Raw genomic sequence first — 21,450 nt, forward strand, 5'->3', positions numbered from 1 at the left:
AGGACAACATGATTTTTGTATGTGCAAAGTGTGGTTGATGTATCTGCTGTAATAAGGAATGAAGGTATTTGAAAGTAAAGTTTTTTTTTTTCATGAATTGTCTGAACTCTGTTGTGTCTAGTTTAGATATTGTTTTATAATTTAGTATATTTGCCAGAGGCAGGAATCTCATGCAGTACTCCTTATTTGCTATTCAACTGAATTCATCATTTGTTTCCAAAATAAGCACATTGTAAGGAACCGAACAGTTGTCTTTTATTGTTACTCATTGAAACAATACGGAAATAAGGAGGGACAAACATGCAGCAGGATCTCAGTGTTGGTTTTTTCACGGATATGTACATAGTTTTAAACATTTGACCACTCCTTAAAGGGATGTTTACTCTTAATCAAAGGCTGTTCAGTTTTTATCTCTTAAAATGGCATCCATTTATTTTAAGGTTTTGTATTTTATTTTTTTGGCTTTTAATATAACATAGAATGGGAAATTAATCAGGCACTTTTAAAACAATATTTTGTTTCCCTACTGCATGTAATGGCATTTTCTTTTTTTTAATGTATTTATCTAGCCCTGATTTTATCATAAATAATATGATGGGTTTTTTTTATTGAAAAAATATGTCTCTTCTTTTTAGTACTGAAAACCTGAAGCCAATTTTCAATGTAAATATGTAGACTCTGTGTGTCTGTCTCTCTCCTGTGATCAGTGTGGAAGAGCTTATCTGTCGAGTAAACTAAAGCCATCATCCCCTATTACCCAACTTCCTGTTGCTGCATCAGCTTTCCAAACCACCAAATCTTTTTAGGTGTACAAAATATACACGGCTCATTCCTGTTTCTGTCACTGAAGTCCAGTGTCATGACGCTGTGATGAATTACATCCCTCTTTTCTCTCTTCTCTTCCCCTCTTTAGCACACATTGAAAACATGCTCAGCCATCAACTGTTCAACTAAACCAAAGTCTCTTTATTCAGCTTGCATGGCAGTCCTATTATAATACTACAAATAGTTAACAGTCAATTATTTATGAAAGCCGTTTAATCCCCCCGTCAAAAAATGTAAAGTGCAGTTTGTTAGTGTGCCTACAGCTGGAATGAGCCTGGACACAGTTTATGAATGCATGTAGATACAGTAGAGCAAGGGAATATCAGATACATGTAAATGGTCACAACTACAGCTGACATTTTTAAATAATTCAAGTGTATCAGAGTACATAGGTCCACACTCGTTTCTTATCTCGCTGCTCAAACATCAGTGCATTTCTGGGTCGGACCTCCTTACAGAGAACCCTCGTTACATCACACAAGATGTTTCAAATGTTTTCCTTTTCAAACCAGCCTTTAAACTAAGAATGTTGTGTTAATTAGTTGTAATTATTCTTCAAAATTCTGAACACATTACCAGTTAATTGCCAAACATAAATCAAACTTTTGCCATAGATAGTTGGGACAGAATAAGTCGTGGCAGTACAAACAACATTTGTTTAACATTTAGTTCACAATTCTGGTGAGAACAAAAGGATACATTTAAAGGTCCCCTATTATACTCTTTTTCAACAATATATTATAGGTCTCAGATATATACACTACGTCTGTGATGTGGCTCGAAATACCAAACAGATCATTGTAGCATGCCGTAAACCCCTCGGTTTCAGCACTGTTTCAAAAGTGCAGATTCTGTTTCTGTAGCTTTAAATGCAAATGAGCTGCTGCTGGCCACGCCCCTCTGCAAGATGATTGGTTTAAAAAAATCACAATGGTGCTCTAGGAGGAGATTCAGGTGATAAGGTGGACGGGTGTTACCTTGGTTTGTTATTGGCTAATGGTTGGACAACCCAAAAAAAACGTTATGACATCACAAAGTGGCCAAAATCTGATCAGCTCATTTTCAGCCAGGTTTTTATATAACTGAAACTTTCCGAATCTCTTAACACAGAGGGGACACATATTTATGTATAAAAGATATGAACATTTGGATTTTGCATAATAGGTGACCTTTCAAAGCGATCCCTGTATTATTAGCACACACTTGCATTCAGAGTCTGCAGCAACAGCAGCATTTAAATCACAGTGTTAAGTCCCGCCAATCTGTTTTCTCCATGCAGTGTGGGAAAGTATCAGTACTTATTAATAAGATCTGTAAAGTGACCCCAAACCGTTTGTTACCTCACAAGTCCGATTTCAGAAATTCATGTTAATTCTTAAAGCAAAAATATAGACTGTATTTACATGTCTTGATTAGATTTGTGGACCTCAGTAAGGCTAATAGGGATCCTTTTATATTAAAAAATGAATACTGCTGAAAGATTTGCGCTACCTAAACAGAGGCGGCCATAGTCCTTCAAATCCTTCCAGAATTAGTCAAGTCCAACTTCCCGTGTTCCCTTGTTGACCGGCTACTTGGAACTTTCTTGTCATTTCTCTTGGAGTTTCTCGACATAACTCCTCTTGCAGAGATTGCAGCAGCGGTAAGAATTAAAGAGACAAATGTAGTGTTCAGTTCCTGTTTAGTCCGTAATGCAGGAGAAGCAGCATGCAGTAAAAGAGGGTACTGCAGCTATACACATGTTCTTTATGTCTCTCTGGGAACATTGCATCCTTTCTGTGGGAGAAAACTAGGAGGAGTAGGAAGTCTCCATGTGTCCCTTCAACATCTTCCCCAGGAGCTACTGCCATGGCCGCTGTGGTGTCGGGTTGGGGTTGGGATAGATGGGCGCCGGTGTCTGGTGAGGGTTGGGGTGGGGCGGGTAGGTTGGGATAGGGTACTGCGCCATGAGGTGTGGCTGCACGTAGGGGGCGGCGTGGGCGGGTGTGGAGGTGGATGAGGAGGATGGGAGGTGGAGGTAGAGCGGGGCGGAGGGTGCTGTGGGAGTTGGGACTCTCTGCAGGACGACATGGGGGTAGAGCTGAGACTCGGAGCGGTAGAGTCCGGGAAGAGACGCCTTCAGCAAACTCTCCTGACTCCTGCAGGAGGAAAAGAGCGGGAAATTAGGCAGGAAGTGGAAGTAGAGATAGCCAGTCATCCAAATATGTAAAAACAGGTTTAAAATAAGTGCATCTGTTGGGGACTATTTTCAGCGGTGGAATAACACACATTGATGAGTGTTTACATGAACAGGCCAGTGTGTGCTTATACTAATGAAGTAACATGTCAGCCAGTAAATCAATGTGTGATTAATTATTATTTGTTAACAATAATGGAGCTCTTTGGCACGTCATTTCACCCACTGTTAGCTAGTTGAATGTTCCCTCGGATGCAGTGACACAAAATCAATCGGTTTGGAAAGCAACAATGGGATTGCGAACACAATCGGCTTCAGTAAAAGTTCCAAAATGTATGGTTTAGACATATAGTTTTGGGAAGTAGATATGTGTTAGACACCTTGTTCCATGAGTACTTTGATGACCTAAGGTGATGGGTCAACCATTTGCCACCATGAAAAAGAAAACCTTTTGCTCCCTTTGTCTTGCTTTTGGTAAACCATTCCCATTCGACTGACTGAATTTGAGCATTTCATATAGATTTCCTGAAATGTGTTGACGATAGCAGACTGAACCAACTTCTTTAGTGTGCTGTGAGTCCTACCTCTGGTACCCCCTGTTCTCATATCCACCCAGACTTCCAGTCAGATAGAGGGGGCCGTCAGGAGCCAGGTGGGGATTCATCCTCTGGGAGAGGTGGAAGATCTTGGGAGGAGGGAAAGCTTCCCACTCTCCCTCTTCTCTCTCCAGCCAACACTGGCTGCGCCGGCTGGAGCGCGTCTCCCTGCGCCTGAGGGGGAGACACCTGTATCAGCTCAGTCCTCACAGAGGGGATGTCACAGGTGGGGTGGGGGGTGGTATCGAGAGTTACTTTAGGTGCAGTCCTACCTGCTCCGTCCCTCCTTCTTGGCTCGGTCCCGACCGGATCGCTCTTGAAGGCAGCAGATGAGGAAGGACAGAGACATGGCGAGGATGACGACGCCGCTCACCACTGAGGCCAACACAGCCACTCTGAGACCCCGGTCCTCAGGTCTGGGGATCGCTGCAGGGGGGCAAATTACATTTAAAGGTCTCCTATGTGTGTCCCCGGTGTGTAAGGGAACTCACAAAGTGTCAGAAAACAAAACCCTCTCTCTTTTCCTCCGTACCCACATCTCTAAAAACGGGGGGTACAACGGAGCTGATCCAGATTTGCTGCCGACATGACGTAATATCGGAAATATGGGCTGGCTTTACACCCACGGCCCTATCAGAAACGTCGCTATCAGAAACAATGAGCGACGTGTTTTGGAAGTAATTTGGTCTTTGTTTACATTAGCAAGCACCGCTAACACTCAGAGCTAACCTGTACTGGAGAGAGTAAGTGTAAAAAAGCAGGAAATCAAAAAAGGAACTCGCCTAGTGGTAAACCCGCAAGAGTAAAAGCATTTGAGCTCCATACTGTTTCAGAAATAATCCTTGATGTGGTTTTGAACATGATATGGCGTTTAATCACGGTAGCATTTAGCTGAGTATCTGGATAGATATGATTTTTCTTTTAAAGCTAAGGACCCAGAATCAGCACTTCTCTAACAGGGCTGAAATAGAGGGATATGAGGCATGGCTAGAATGGGGTGATCTGTTTGGTATTTTGAGCAAAACACATAGACTTTTTATATATTTTTATATATATCTGAGCCTAAAAATAGCATAATAGGATACCTTTAAAATATGTATCTAATAAGAAAAGGACAGTGTCTGAATAAAGCGTCTTACCTTCACAGACAGGCAGGTAGTTGCTCCACTGCGGCCTGCCGTTCTTCACATAGCAGGAGATTTTGTCGCTGCCCACCAGCTGGTACCGCTCCCTGCACCAGAAGGCCAACACGCTGCCGATGGACGTGCCGGTGCCGCTCTCCACGTAGAAGGAGCCGCGACGGGGAGGCAGGATCGGGATGCAGGACAGACCTGAGGACACAAGGTCAACTCATGGGTCACAAAAACGTTCTAAATAATAACAGAATATGCAAGGAAGGCCAAAAGGCTTATTATAGGTCCCACCCTCGAATAAGGACATTTTATATGAAAATAATTTATTACATTTTGTTGAGAAATCTAGATGTTTTTTTAATTTCTGAACCTGATTAACAGTGTTTTACGGTCCTATGTCTTTCACAGTAAATGTATTTAATGCAAGATTTAGTGAGGGCAATGGAAAGGTGACTGTCTGGTCTGGTAGGAGTAAAAATCACAAATTTGTCTCCTGTAGATGCCAAATACTGCCCAAAAATGTATTTTGCACAGTCAGAATACTGCCTGAACCTGGCAAAAGTGGAATGAAAAAGTAATAACAGGGTTTGCCCATACACGATTATGATAAAAATCATAGCAAATAGCAATCACGGTACCCATTTACAGATGATTCCACTTTGTTTTGGAATTATAGATAAAATCTTATATGTTGCTTTGCGTCTGCGCTTCACTATACTTTGTGATTGAGAGCTTGGGACCTAAATAAGGAAGAACATTACAAACATTATAAAATGTTTATGATACAGTTTCATAATTAGCATACATCTTCAAACGTATCAGCTGTGAACAAATCCTTAGTAGAGAGTTAATCGATCTAGAAATAGTCAAATTGGTGGATTATGACCTCTCACTTTGGAGAGCTTTTAGGCTATTTTTGGCAATATAAAACAGACTTTTTAAACTCTATGAATCCTCTAAATGTCCCTTTTCCTTCATCCCTGTCAACTTCTTTCTACTTTGCTACCTTCACTTCTTTGTTCTCCTTTCTTTTCATTTCTACCCTAGACAGACAGTCTGCTATGCTGAGAGTCTGAACATTAGCATTTCCACTCGAGAGATAGACAGAGAGAGAAAGAGACAGAAAGTGCTATTTTTAACTTCCTTATGCTACAATACTCATATCAGAGGTCTTGTGATACAGCAGCTATTGTTAGATTGTGGGGGAGATTGCGGAAATCTCAGAGGCTCTCATGTAAACGTACAGCGACGCTGGTCACACAACGTTTCGCTGAAAGACCCACATGGAAAATAAGTGCCTTACTGTACCACAGAACGACCATGTGGTATCTGCAGTGGGTTATTAATCAAAGCTGATGACTCAGCATTTCTACCTTTTTAATGCTCACTTCAATGAATCACTTATGTCTGTATGTTAAGAAACAAAACAAATGCTTGTCTAGAGAACTGTATGTATGTATGCTGAATGTATGTAATTAAAGCATGATGATGTTTTAGAAGTAATGTTTAGAAGGGCACGTGATGTTCCAGTTTGCGTTGCTGCGTCAGTATTAGTGTAGTGTGTGTGTGTGTGTGTGTGTGTGTGTGTGTGTGTGTGTGTGTGTGTGTGTGTGTGTGTGTGTGTGTGTGTGTGTGTGTGTGTGTGTGTGTGTGTGTGTGTGTGTGTGTGTGTGTGTGTGTGTGTGTGTGTGTGTGTGTGTGTGTGTGTGAGATTTCATCCCACAATAAGACCCTGTGAACATGCAAGCTGCTCTCTTCTGATTAGGAACGACAGATGGGAGGATTTCTGCAGCGGCGTACAGAAAGAGAGGAAGAGGATCCCATGATCCTGTGTGAAGATGACAGTAACTCCACCCCCCCACGCACACACACACATATATCCTCTGCATCGAGGCACACACTGCTGACACGTGCGTCATGGGTACAGTGCAGGGAAACAAGGACAAGCTGACTACTTTTAAAGAGTTTTTTTAAAGAGACTAAAAGCCATCCTGTTTCCCTAAGGCACCTTTTATTGTAGCCGTTGCTGCTTGTTGATATGTTTTGAGAAAGAGTTAACCAAAACAGTCAGGACAACAGTATACATTTGGGAAAGTTCTTCAATTCAATCTGGCTTTTTAAGAATAATAAAAACATAAGAATTAGTGCATATCCATGCTGTGGTACCAAAACAACACACAAAAAGACACAAAAATGCTCAATAGAGCTAAGGTTAAGGAGTTGGGTGATAATAAATTCAGATTTGAAAAATCCAGCAAACACCACAATACATAAATAGACGCTATTATATTTAAAATGACATGGCAAAAACTATAAAATACTCTACATTTCGTATGTTGCTTGAGAGAAGCATTACTGGAGAGAAGAGAAGCCCCACATGGGGTATCTTAAGTTTGCTTTAAATAATTTCATGTTTTATAAAATAAGTATTTCAGCTTGTTAGCTAGCTAACAAACTCTTGTTAACACCCTCTTTACAAGTGTTATGAAAACTAACACCAACTGTTAAATCTGGAATGCACCTCTTAAGCTTCCTCACACAAACACTGGCTCACATGAGAGAAAGCCTTTACCTCTAAAAAGGGGGATAAAATATTGAACATGTTACGTAAGGTTGTGTGTTTTAAGATTAGAGAGGTTTTTTTGCTGGCTGTTGCCACGCCGCAGCAGGAATCTCTCCCCCCAAGACCCTGAAGTAACTCCCACCTCCCCTGCCAGGCGACCAATATAGTAAACAGAGAAGAAGAACAAAGACGGCATTGTGAAGTGGACAAACAGAAAACCATCAGAGGGGCCTAGCATCAATAAAAACTGGAATTAATGCCGAAAAGATTGAAATTTGTGTTAAATTTAAAGTCAAGTTGTGTGTGTGAGACTGACCTAAGCTCCTTAGCACAGAATTCATGTGTCTGAAATCTTTACTGACAGGTAATGTGTGCTTGACTCAAAGAGTTCAGTTCTGTGTGTGTGTACTCTTCGCTCTGTTTGCTGTAGTTCACTCTCATTCAGAAAAGCCTCTCTGTCATTGTGGAAACTGTGGGTTGCCAATCAAACTGTCCAGTTGCCAGCAGGGAGCTAATACACTTCTAGAACCCCTGAACCTGGCAACCCGAAAAAGCCAACCAAACATCCACTCTGCTGTATTCTTCTCTAAAACCCTCCTCGCTTGTCTTTGACAGGGAAGCACTCGGAATAGTTTGTGATTAAATAAAGATTAGGCTCTCTGCATTAAAGATTCAGACACACACACATGCACAGAAGGAACAGAACAAACACACACTCTCACATGTCCTGTACGTGGACACCAGGCAGCCACACACACCGACACAAACATTTTCCTGGTGTGAAAAGTGAAGCCAATGCTGAAGTCATTTCCCCCCCAAAACAAGCCCCGCCTCTGTAGGACTGCGCGGAAAAAGGGGGGGAAAACATCCTGCAACATGGCTGCCGTAATTAATAATGTTCAGATAATCATTTCTTAAGTTACAAATAAAAAAATCCGCTAGCAATTATAGGCTAATTCATGCAAGATAAAAAGCCATAGGGCTATGCTAATAATGTTAGCATGTAGTAAATGTGCAAAACATTCAGTCTGGGTACGTGTTATGTTGAGCTGAAATGTGTACTGTTGAATCAATTGCAGTAAAAGTCGATTTTAAGAAAAACTAAACTTGTATTAGTAACTAAAATTGACAACAAATCCACATTTCACTCCCTGGGTGGATTACAGTGCAGCTATCCATTTTCTTCTCTTTTCTTTAGCTTTGAGCAATTTGTAAAGGCTTCAAATTCTTCTTAAATCCATTCTCTTGAGCTACAGTCATTTACACTACTCTCTTCCCAACACTGCCACTCATTGGGTGTGTTCGGTGCTCACCCCCTGTGTTCTTTCTCCCTCCTTTTTTCTCCCTTAGCTCAGGTGTCCCAGATCTGCCCTAAACAGCCATACATAAAGAAGGCTGGAGGGGAAGGAGTCAAATGTGTGTCCTTGTTTACGTCTTCTCTTTCACAGTTTGTTTTCTCTTCATCAAAGGTAAGTGTAACATCTAGGTTGCCTAAAGTCTTCTTCAGGCTTCGGTTGTACCTAGGACCACACTTCCCTGTCACTTCTGGTTGCAAAAACCAAGATGGCGACGGCCCACATGCTAATCTAGAGTCTTCAAAACGGCAGTCCGTAAACCAGTGGCATCATAGTTACTTTGTCCACTTCTTACAGTCTGTGAAGACACTGGATCCTACACTTCAGGTAATGCAAGTTCATGTCATCCTTTTGCTAGACTCTCCCTGAAAAGAGACACAACTTCTACCATATGCTTGGTCAGATTTCCCTGGATAAACATTGGTTTAAAATATATTTAATTTCAGACTTGAATTTCAGATTTTGAACTTCAGACATTACTGACATGGCATAGGGACGACAAACATGCAAAGACCTTCAGCCATATGTGGGAAACAGACTAAGCCCGCAGCTCAATGGACGCCATAAAAGCATCGTTCAATTTTTATACGAAAACCTTCATCAAAGTTACATGACAAAGAGACAAGAGGTCTTAAATGCCCACTTTCTTTTCTTGCGTGTTCAGCCACAGTTACTGTCACTTTGCTTCAAATAAGTCAACTCAAACTCAGTCTGGCATTCTGGGAATGCAGCATACGAAATCTAAAGTACACACAGCAAGTGGTTGGAAAAGGATAAATTACATCTAACACAGAAGACAATCGGAAATAACTATCTGACAGAGCTTTTTGTAGCTTTTGGGATATTTAAAAGTAGATTCAGATCAGAAATATCACTGAGGTACTGTAAAGTTCTGAAGTATAGTACCCCTTCTTTTCGTGGTGTAAAGAGCAACAATTCAAATTGTTGGTTATTTGAATGTTAGTGAAGTGTGTTTTACAACCATCCGTTAATTAAAAGGATTATATAACTGTTTCTGACAAAAGGCAGATGTTGGTGGGGTTTTTGTCTGTTGGGACTTTTTCTTGTCTAGTGCACACACAAATTGAAGTGTAAAAACAAACATTTGCTGTTTGGGGGGCCAGTTGTTATGCCAGAATATAAAAGAAAGAAAAAAAACAGTCATTTGAATTTCCCACACATTTCCTGGCAAAGAAACCTGTACCTGTAGCAGATTTTGTTAACTTTATTCCAAGCCAGTCTAACTATTTAGTACTGTTTTCAAGCTTTATGCTAAGCTATTCAACTGGCTGCTGACTCCACCTACATTACTAACGAAAAAACATCATAGCAAATACCAAAATACCCTACTATTGCTTTCATTGATTAAGTATTGCTTTGTCTTCGCCTTCATTTACCCTGCCTATTAGTTGTTCACATCCAGCTAAAACCATCAGAGCAGTGAGAAAGCTAATTCAGACTCTTCCTCAGTGACATTGTTTGGTGAGCGGGTTAGGGTTAGGTTAGGTTAGGGTTAAGGTAAGGCGTGAGAAGCTTTTGCACAAAGCCTGTACGGCTGAGGTGTGACAATAGTGTGAGTCGTTGACATAAATACGCCTAGGGGTACATGTGTGTCCAGAAAAGAAATTCCCATTGTGGGTTATTTATGTTTGCAGAAATTGTGCATGTTAAAGTTTACAGAGCTAATGTCAGATGCAGGAGTGAAGATCTCAGCATACAGTTCTGAAGAAAAAAGGTAGAATAGATGGAAGTAATTGGCTTTAAAATCCACTTGACTCCTCCTCACGGTTAGTGTGTGCATCTGTATTCCTGTGTGTTAGCGTGTCATTAACAGGATGTATTGCACCAGAAATAGCCTGGAATAGACAAAGGTAATTGGCTTTGCCTGTCAGGAAATCAGATTAAAGTCAGTGTAACATTTCAGATTTGCGTTTAAGGCTTTTGACTGACGATCTTATCCGAAGAGACTTAGAGGGAAGAATAAGCAGCTTATTGTCAGTTAGACGCTGCAAGAAACTGAATTCTTTAAGAGCGTTTAGCCACTTGGAACCACAATAACTTGGTTGTGTTTGATACCCAGTTGCACATCGTTGCGCTTGTTTCTGTCTCCTTTTGGAAGGAATATAATAATACAGTAGAGGGGGGGGTCCCTCAGACACTAAGAGCATGTGTTTTGTAAGCTCTGCATAAAGACCATGAAGTAAGTGTAGTGTAGTACATTTGGAAAATAAACTATAAACTGCTTCAACTCTTCCTGAAAAGTAATTTACAGATCTGTTGATATTCAGTGCCTCATGAGTCCAAAGGCTCAACGTGTACAAAAGTCTTCTATATTTAACTGGATTTATTTTTGTCCTAAAAATGACGGATGAGGCTAATTTTATTATCAAAGGGCTAAAATTAAAATCTCTAAAATGTCAAAAACGCATTCTTGCTGTGCAACCCAGACCTTAAATTGGCTTAAAATATAGTAGAGAAAAGTAAACAACATACAGAAGCGCTGCATTGATCTGTTAATGCTGCTTGAATAAGCACTGGTTTGGGAACGTTGATATAAATCACACCTCCAGGATTTCGGATTCTAGGCGTGTGTGTGTGTGTGTGTGTGTGTGTGTGTGTGTGTGTGTGTGTGTGTGTGTGTGTGTGTGTGTGTGTGTGTGTGTGTGTGTGTGTGTGTGTGTGTGTGTGTGTGTGTGTGTGTGTGTGTGTGTGTGTGTGTGTGTGTGTTATTAAAGTGCTTATTCCTGCTCTGTCAGACATAGAGCTGCCGTTATGAAACGAGCAACTGTGTAGTTGAATCTCTAAACCTTTAAGAAGATTGCTGCCTTTTGGGCCCAGTGCGTCGATTGTGTGTGTCTGCGTGTGTGTGTGTGTGTGTGTTAGGCACATGATGTTTGCATTTTGTCATCCGCTGTAGGCTATATATGCATACACGCGGGGATAAGGGCTCTGTGACTAAGAAGAGGCGAGCAAGGAACAGAGGACTGTGGAAAAAGAAATAGAAACAGAGGAATGAAATGAAAACACTACAAACAAAGTGACGGGGGGGGAGAGCGATAAGTGGAACAGGAGACAGATAAGACAGTGGTTGTTTAAAGCAAACAGGGGCAAGAGAGAGTGACATATAAGAAGAGAAGAGAAAAGGAAAAAGGGAGAATGAGCGGAGGAGAAAGCGAGTTCATGCTCCAGTGGAGGGGAAGGCATGCGAGCCGCGCTGCAGCTTTCTCTTCAGCCTCGATACAACAAACTGTAACTGCATCACCTGCCGCCACACACACACACACACACACACCACACACACATACACACACCAAACACGCTGACTTTATATGCACTCACACTTCTGTGTTCCCACATAAGCAATGTGAGTCAGAACACATGTAGAAACACACAACTATCTTTTTTGTTACTTGGATTGACCTTTCACATATTAACACACTATTAATAATTCTCCCCACCTTCCATAAGTGGTGTACTCTTAACACAGAAATGTGTGCACAAACATGCACCACACATTGGAAGGCCAACTCAACTCACATACAAGTAAACATGCACATACATGCATGTGTTTTTGTGTTATGATGCACAATAGAGTTTTGGGATGGAATGTGAGACTGTACAAAGACATCTTAAATGTATTTTTGTGTTCTCTTAGCACACTTTCTGTAGAAGATTTAGGGCTAAATTCAGGTTAGGTTCAGTTTGAGGTTAAGCGTCACCGATACTTAGATCCGGGTCAGGTTCAGATTAGGAGAAACAGGTACAGTTTTAAAGAACTTTAAACGATTTTGTTACTCTTGCAATTTCCATAAGTACCCATTTTTTTATTACCAATACAAAGCCTAATAATAATGAATGATGAACACACCACAATCACAATGATACTATTAATTTAGAGGGTTATCTTAATATCGTCATGTGATAAGTGATAATGACGTTTTGAAGGGATGAATAATGACTGGTATTCCAGTAATAGTGAAATATCAGTAGCTTTTTGCATCAATCAAAAGATGTTCAGTTAACTATCAGACACATCCCAATATTCCCATCTGAGAAGCTAACACCAATACATGTCATTGCCCTGAAAGGAGTTATAGCTATATGTATAATTGCATTAAATATGTATTTAAATGCCAATGTAACTTTGGCTCTTCAGGCATGTGGCTAAAAAGTTATTGCACACAAAGATAAATCATCACAAAACATCACATGTCCGAGAAAGCAGTAGCAGTAAAAATGAAAGAATATACGGTTGATGGTTGAACAAACTAACCTGTGTAGTTTCTGGTGATGCTCTGAGTCTGCAGAGCTTCAGTCTGTGCTTCAGTCTGTGCTTCAGTCTGTGCTTCAGTCTGTGCTTCAGTCTGTGCTTCAGTCTGTGCTTCAGTCTGTGCTTCAGTCAGTGCTTCAGTCTGTGCTTCAGTCTGTGCTTCAGTCTGTAGAGCTTCAGTCTGTGCTTCAGTCTGTGCTTCTGTCAGTGCTTCAGTCTGTGCTTCAGTCAGTGCTTCAGTCTGTGCTTCAGTCTGTGCTTCTGTCAGTGCTTCTGTCAGTGCTTCAGTCTGTGCTTCTGTCAGTGCTTCAGTCTGTGCTTCTGTCAGTGCTTCTGTCAGTGCTTCAGTCTGTGCTTCAGTCTGTGCTTCAGTCTGTTTTTCAGTCTGTGCTTCAGTCTGTGCTTCTGTCAGTGCTTCAGTCTGTGCTTCAGTCTGTGCTTCAGTCTGTGCTTCAGTCTGTTTTTCAGTCTGTGCTTCAGTCTGTGCTTCTGTCAGTGCTTCTGTCAGTGCTTCAGTCTGTGCTTCAGTCTGTGCTTCAGTCTGTTTTTCAGTCTGTGCTTCAGTCTGTGCTTCAGTCTGTGCTTCAGTCTGTGCTTCAGTCTGTGCTTCAGTCTGTTTTTCAGTCTGTGCTTCAGTCTGTGCTTCTGTCAGTGCTTCTGTCTGTTTTTCAGTCTGTGCTTCAGTCTGTGCTTCAGTCTGTTTTTCAGTCTGTGCTTCAGTCTGTGCTTCAGTCTGTGCTTCAGTCTGTTTTTCAGTCTGTGCTTCAGTCTGTGCTTCTGTCAGTGCTTCAGTCTGTTTTTCAGTCTGTGCTTCAGTCTGTTTTTCAGTCTGTGCTTCAGTCTGTGCTTCAGTCTGTGCTTCAGTCTGTTTTTCAGTCTGTGCTTCAGTCTGTGCTTCAGTCTGTGCTTCAGTCTGTGCTTCAGTCTGTTTTTCAGTCTGTGCTTCAGTCAGTGCTTCAGTCTGTTTTTCAGTCTGTGCTTCAGTCTGTGCTTCTGTCAGTGCTTCTGTCAGTGCTTCTGTCAGTGCTTCTGTCAGTGCTTCAGTCTGTGCTTCAGTCTGTGCTTCGTTGATCATCAGGTTCTCAGTCTGGAGGTCTGGCTGCAGCTGGATGGGGGTCCCGGTCCAGTCCTCCGGCAGCGTTGTGGTGCTCCGTAAGTCCTCTGGGCTCAGGGTGGAGCCCCCTGCCAGCACCACAGCACAGAGCAGCGTGCACAGCAGCATCCAGAGTTGGGTGCTCCGAGTGGGGGGTCCACGTTTGGGAGACATGGGGTCAGCTAATGAGGAAGAAGAGCTCCGTAAGAGGGAAGATTCACAGCCTCATGGTCTAGTCTCAGCAAGAAGATCCTTTCGAGGAAAGTTTCTCTCCTCTCCTCTTCTCTGATGTCTTTTCTTCTTCTCTCCTCACTCACTCAGCGGAGAGAGGAAAACCCCCTCTGCGCTCCCCCTCATGATGTTGCCGTGCTGTAAGAGATAGGACAGAGAAGCCAGTAAAGGAGAGTGTATGATAGTGTGTGTGTGTGTGTGTAGATCCAGCTGTAATCTGCTCTCACATGCTGTTGTTTCCTCTCCGGCTCTCCTCTCTGTCCCTCACTGCTCTCTCTCTCTCTCTCTCTCCCTCACTGCTCACTCTCTCTCTCTCTCTCTCACTCTCTCTCTCTCTCCCCCCTCTTAACTCCCGCTGGGCTGACTGAGCTCTTGCGTAACACTCACTCATTCGCTGAGCTGTGCTGAGCTGTAACTCATGCAGCCCTAAGTCCTTTCCCTCTCTGCCCCTCACTCTGTACTTCCCCTGTAATGGTTGTACTGTATGCACAGTTGAATTAAACAATTTAGGCAATATTTGCTGATGGCTCACATCAATAGATCACAATGTACTTATCAACTCAACTGGTTGGAAAACAGATTGAAAACTAAAGCTGAATGTATACTGTGGAATGGTTTAACTAAGCCCAAATTCCCAATAGCTGCAAACCACTTTGGTGCATGCATCCACACAAACCCCCAACCCTAACCCTAAACCCGCCACATTTCAGACCACACTGTGGCTAATTGTGGGTAGATATAACCCTAACCCTAACCCTGTGAGTGACCTTTAAACTATGAATGAGTTTCTTATGTAGGAGGTATTTGCTGCCGGACTTCTGTTTACAGAAGTATAAACTGAACTGAAGAGGTCTGTGTGATTTGAATGGAGGGAACTTAGCAGCAGTTGCTAAAGTATGCTAGTCTTGAGGTTTGCAGCTCTGTAAGGCTCCGTTTCATACTGATAACAAACAAACCTCTGTGTTATTCAGGAGTCACTTTGACGATGTGATGCTGAGGTTTTGCATGGCATATCATTTATTAGAGCAAAATATTATTGTTATTGCTGTGGTGTAATGTAACACCCCAGCATGGGACAGACCAATGTTAGTAGACAAATAATCACATTGTCCTTGTGTGTACTATAACTGTTACATTCAGTTTAAAACGTCACGTGCTAGCTCACCCACAGATGTTGCTTTGCTCTTTGTGGGCCCAGCATCCAGCTGCTTAGCTGAAAGAGGCTACATTCTGCTTTTTGGCGATTTTTTGTATAGGTTTTTGTGAATGGTCTGCAAAGGCACACACAAGTACTCTTCCACACACTCCTTTTATTTTCTCCTGAAACATAGTGACTTCACATCGTCACTCTGCGCTTCTATTGGCTATAGCACTCCAAATACATTTTACGTGATAGCATAGGCTAAGAGGCGGGACATCTGGCCAGCTAACCAATCAGAGAGAGGGTGAAAATAGTTGCTGCAGCACAGGCAGTATGAGGAAAAATAAAGAGCTTTTTGAACATTAAAGCATGTAAACATGTCACAGTAAATGAACAAAATGCAATTATGAAACCCGAAAACGATCATAATAGGGCCCCTTTAATCTCAGAGAATCTTTACCACACTAAAGCCCAAGCTAAACTCAAAAGATTGGCATTTTCTCTGCAGCATTAACATTGTTGTCTGAGGTCACACTCAGCTCCATACTCTCAGGTCACACAATGGTTTCCTGCAGTATATTATTATAATAATACAACTTAGCAGAAGAGTTCCGCATTTCTAAACAGAGCAAGCTTTATACGTTCAACATGACGGTGTTTGAATCTTTTGCTATCACTTGCAACCATGTGGTGGAAAACGTGACTTCAGTACCTGCCTACTGTGTGTGTGTGTGTGTGTGTGTGTGTGTGTGTGTGTGTGTGTGTGTGTGTGTGTGTGTGTGTGTGTGTGTGTGTGTGTGTGTGTGTGTGTGTGTGTGTGTGTGTGTGTGTGTGTGTGTGTGTGTGTGTGTGTGTGTGTGTGTGTGTGTGTGTGTGTGTGTGTGTCACAGGTGGATGCTCAGGTGGATGCTCAGGTGTAATGCTCAGGTGTAATGCTCAGGTGTAACCCTGATGGCTCTTGTTGATAGCTCTCTAGTCAGAAAGTCCATGCAAAGCTATGAATAAATGATGCATCTGGGACCAAAAATAGGAGATAGAGATGGAGAATGAGAAGAAAATAAATGGAGGTGGAGAGGAGAGGAGCAGGCGGGGTGAAATTACATTAAAGTGGGAGAAAAACATTCAGAAAAAGAGAAGGAAAGAAAGCAAGACATTTGCCAACAAATACAGATGAAGTGAGATCCATTAGACTGAGAAAACGGACTTTTATCAAATGTTGGGCCAGTAAATGGGGACGTGATGAGCTCTGCTGCCACAAAATACATTATTTACAACCAAAGCTTTGCCAAAGTGGACACAGGAAAAGCTTCAAAGTAAAAGATTTTATTTCAAGCCGTCAAATTAAAGCTGCTATAGGCATGGTTTTACGGTAGAAATACACCATCCTATCGGTATAGACAAAAGTGGTGAAGGGGGTTTTAGGAGTTAAATTGATGCTGGGAATCTTTACCGAGAAAGTATTCGTTTTTTACCAAATCCACTATAAAGAAGATGTTGTTAACCTCTTAAGCCCCACGGACCCGCCGAAGGGGCCGAAAACCGCCAAATCTGCAAGCAAAAGTGTCTGAGGGCTTCTTAAGATGTAATAAACTATGAATGTTTTATATCCATGTAACGGGAAGAAACTCAGCTAACTGATCATTTTTATTTATTTTTGCAAAAAAAAACACAAAGCTAACGCTGAGCCTCTGAATTAGCCACGAGCGAAAGAATCTGAAGGCTGTTAGCACAGAACTCTAGCCATACCGATCGATATACTTATTGGATCTGCACAAACAAGCTTAGATAACATCCTGAGAGTCCACAGATTATAGAAATATAAGGATCATCACTGAGCGATCAGAACTCGTGACAGGGGAAGCAAATACAGACAACACACAAGTAGATTTAGGTATAGCAAAACACGGAGATATGCTCACTTTAGCTGTTATTCTGATCAAAAGTCGTGTTCAATGGCATTAAAACGAGAAAAAACGCGGCTGAAGGTTAATCCATAGGTTATACCAATGTGTCTGTCACTTTGAAAAAATTATTGATAATCCATAATTCAATTTTTATGCAAAAATCGGAGAAGAAAAATTAGCTGCTAATGGTAGCCACCAGATGTTAGCGCAGCTTCCGGTTTTGCTACACGTCACTCTCACTCCTTATTTGGTAACCTGTGTGTGTATGTGGAAACTCCCCTCGATTCCATTGGCTCTAGCGGTTAAAAAGAGGTGTCAATCAGCAAAATCGACCAAGGGGGGCCAGAGATATGTCAAATCCACCCAAATGACCCCATAAGTGGTTCTTTTTTGCTAAACCTCTCTAAAAAGGTCAAATGTCACTTGTTTTGCATCAATCTTGATACAGGGTACTTATTATATGTTTTACTTTGGATTCCTAAAGCTTTTAGTCTACTAACCCATCATCCAAGGGTAGTTTTCACTATAAGTAAAAAAGAACTTTTGGACGGACACTATAATTTACAGTTTTTTACTATGTTCAATCTGAATTTTCTTTAAAATAAAAAACATCTATATTGATTCTGACTTTTCTACATCCAACTCACAGGTTTATCATTACTTTGAGAAAAAAGATGATTAATTTAACCCTTTTAGAAGGGAAGATATGGTCATTTGTTCTGGGAATGTCATTTTCGAGCCTGAGACCTGAAAAACATGATTTCTGGTTAAAAATATTTGGAAACATGCCAACTCTGCAGTTTAATCTAATTTGTAATCGTAGCAGCAGGCAGATGTATTTCTGAAAAAGCTAAAAATATTAGCTGTTGCTCGCCAACTAAACAGTAGACACTTATAGACTAAAGTCCAGCCGGTAAAGAGCTTTGGTTATGATAAGGTATTTATGTCAAATATAACCTGATACTGGTATTCCTATAATTTTACAGACCACACTTACATCCACACTTACAGTTTAATCAAAGAGCGATTACCAGTATTTACTATAAAGCCTGCATTAACATTAACAATGAATAATGTATAATGTCCTTAATATGCTACATGCGGCATTTTGGACATCAATTAATCATAACCACATTACTTATGAAACATACTATATGCATAACTAGTGCAAACAAATGAGGTGGTTACTGAGCAGACTATCAGCCTCTGCTCCCACTTTGTGTTGGATCATAAGTCTGCTGTTCTTTATGGAGCTGGAACTCAAACGGTTGAAAGATTGAAAGAGCGAGAGAGAGTGACAGATGTCTGTTTACACTTTACTGGTAGGACTGTGTGGTTAATGTGTACACATTGAGATTATGAGGATTGAAGAAGCAGATATACGGTTGAGACGGGTTACTGTTTTTCTAACAAAAGATCTGCAAGATAACATGTGATGACAAAGTGGAAGATGTTGAGTCTGATAAAAACAGGACACAAAACTAACAGTGCATCAGAGGACCCTAACCCTAAAGTACGCATTTTTTAAGCACTATGAAATATTTGGCCACTTGGTGTCAGTTAAATAAGCAAACACATTGACACGTTAAAGTTTTAAAGATGAATTAACCAATTTTAAATGTTATTGGTTCAAATTAAGATGAAAACCCTATGTGGATAAAGGTGTTTCCAACTCCTATATTTTATTATGGATGCATATCACATGGCTGACACACTTTCTCTTAGAACATTAGTATATTTTACTATATTTAAATGTAAATTAAATTTTAAAGGGAAGATTTTAATTTAAAAAAATGGTTTTAGTGCAGCAGCTCATAAATAATGTATGATGACATCAAAAATAAATCATACATGTTTTTTTAACATAGCTCTAAGCTCTAAGCTCTATGTACTGAGTATTAAACACACACTCACAGAGGCAAATTGTAGCTCTGACACTCAACCTAATCCCTAATGCCACATCTTAGAGCACAATAAATACTGTTATATAATACAAACACACATTGACTTTAACACAGTGTTCACTTACTCCACTCTGTCCCGTAATACATACGGTAATAACCGTGCATTTTGAAGCCATGCATTTGTTTGTGTTGTACTGATTACCATGTGTATCTTTACAGTATGTGTGTGTGTGTGTGCATGTGTGTGTAGCACAGCAGTAGACATCCAATAATCAGTGCTAAGTGTGGAAGTGCAGGTCACTCTCAGGGCAGAGGGGCTTTGTTTAGTGGCAGTGTTTATTCCCTGACACTTTCAATGTATTTCTCTTAAGGACTTCAGCATTTAGAAATACAAACTACTTTATTTCATTTGTCCACATTGTTACTTAGCTCATTTTAATTTGACAGAGCTGGAGATTTGAGAATGTGCTATATCAAGTCTGTGCAGCCCTAAACTTTAATTGTATTTGTGAATATTGGACTCATATTATTTGACTCCATGTCCATTCAATGTGCTGATAGAGAATAGCCTGCTGACAAGTTTGCATGTGAATTAAAGGGGAATTGTCACATTGTTGTGTCCCCGATAATCATCTCCTGACAGGTTTTAGTGTTGCGGATATTGATCTGTGTATTTCATGTTTCTTACATGGTAGAGATGGTTTTAACAGCGATTAGTGTCGGTAAAAAACATTGAATATCTACAGTTACAGTGAAATCATCAGTTAGCTGATCCTGGACAGATGTTTCCCAGTGAAACTCATCTTCAATTAGCCATATAGCCATTTCAACATGATTTTTGTTATCTTTAGCTCTCAAAGTAATGTACAAACAAGGTTACAAACGTAGCTTTTAAGGTTCTCACTGACGTTTTTTTGAAGCATTTTGATTGGATTTATCTTCCTCATTCTTTACTGAAAGAAATACATTTGCTAAAGTGTTTTTTGCAAGCACCACTGGAGTGTTTGGGCTTTCTGTTCCTGTTGTGACAAGAAAAGAGGCAAGGGGTCAAACATGAAGGTGGAAGGGGAATAATCCCCAAGAGCAATCTTCCCCACAGTAACTGGTTGTGTAGTGTACTGAGGGAAGTGTGAAAGATGAGATAACTTGAAGTTATTAATCTTGGCTATCAGAGATGAGGAGAGGAGTGCAAGATGGTGAAGAAAAAATGGACAGAAGTGACGAATAGAAAATAGGGGGGGGGGCAGATTGGAAATAAGCAGCCCAACAAACAAACATGCAGTGAGACTTGAGAGGCTGGGAGACTCTGGGACCCCTGGAGCTCGTCTGATCTTATAATTGATTTATGCTGCGGGACCTGGCTGCAGGGAGAGTCACTTACAAACAGTGATTAGTCAGTCAATGAGAGGGCATTCATATTTAAACTTCCACAGTGCCTATTTCACATGCTGACACTAAGGTGGGAAGATTAACATCACAAAACTTAACAAAAAAACAAATTGAAATGTAGGAATAATTCAAATCTGATGAAAGCTTGCCTGAGGGCTGAAGGTTAAAGCAGGCTGACTCATATCGATTTAGATTGTGTGTGTGTGTGTGTGTGTGTGTGTGTGTGTGTGTGTGTGTGTGTGTGTGTGTGTGTGTGTGTGTGTGTGTGTGTGTTATTAACCGTTATTAACCAAGTGAAATAAAAGTATTTCGACAGAGATTGATAGAAAGATAGATAGATGGATATAAAACATTTAAAAAAATAAAGCAAGGATGAAACGGAGATATTAAAAACCTGAAGCAGAAAAAAACACGAGTTTTTCCACAGCCTAAATAAATCATTTCAGCCCAGACAGTCAATATCTGGTTTGGATTTTGGATGTTAAAAGCTGCTGTAATGTGGAGACTGTGAGCACCAACATGTGGTTATCAGGTGCTACTACAACTTCAACTGCACCTCTTCACACACACCCACACACACACTTTCACTCCTCAAATACTTTTGTGTTCCCCAACAAAAACTAGTCTAATAATTGAGTTTCCAGATGTAATCTCGGTTTGTAGAAACGTGTGCTGTGAAGCCATAATACTTAATGTTATATTCTTGTGGGAATTGCATTGTTTCCGATCTAAGAGGGTTGACACTCCAGCAACACTTTTAGTTTAGATCAAATATCATTTTGAATAACAAACAAATACAAAGTAAAAAATATAAATAGGTAGACAAAACAAAGTATGAAGCAAACACATACACAAAGCTCTCAAAAATCG

General features: G+C 40.8%; 1 protein-coding gene across 4 annotated transcripts in view; it reads right to left on the reverse strand.

The window, feature by feature from the left end:
* Positions 1–940: 940 nt before the first annotated feature.
* Positions 941–21,450, reverse strand: part of zgc:162331 (uncharacterized protein LOC793007 homolog) — a 39,948-nt gene continuing 19,438 nt past the window's right edge. For 3 of the 4 annotated variants that reach the window (XM_034133535.1, XM_034133536.1, XM_034133534.1), the window contains exons 2-6: positions 12,922–14,380; positions 4,737–4,928; positions 3,870–4,023; positions 3,586–3,771; positions 941–2,963 (exon numbers count right to left, since the gene is read on the reverse strand). In XM_034133535.1, the coding sequence (XP_033989426.1) occupies positions 2,666–2,963; positions 3,586–3,771; positions 3,870–4,023; positions 4,737–4,928; positions 12,922–14,185 (2,094 nt within the window). In that variant the 5' untranslated portion in view covers positions 14,186–14,380 and the 3' untranslated portion in view covers positions 941–2,665. The remainder of the gene's footprint in view (positions 2,964–3,585; positions 3,772–3,869; positions 4,024–4,736; positions 4,929–12,921; positions 14,381–21,450) is intronic. The other variant, XM_034133537.1, reaches the window with a different exon arrangement.

Source organism: Trematomus bernacchii, unplaced genomic scaffold, assembly GCF_902827165.1.
Source record: "Trematomus bernacchii unplaced genomic scaffold, fTreBer1.1, whole genome shotgun sequence".
Lineage (NCBI taxonomy): Eukaryota > Metazoa > Chordata > Actinopteri > Perciformes > Nototheniidae > Trematomus > Trematomus bernacchii.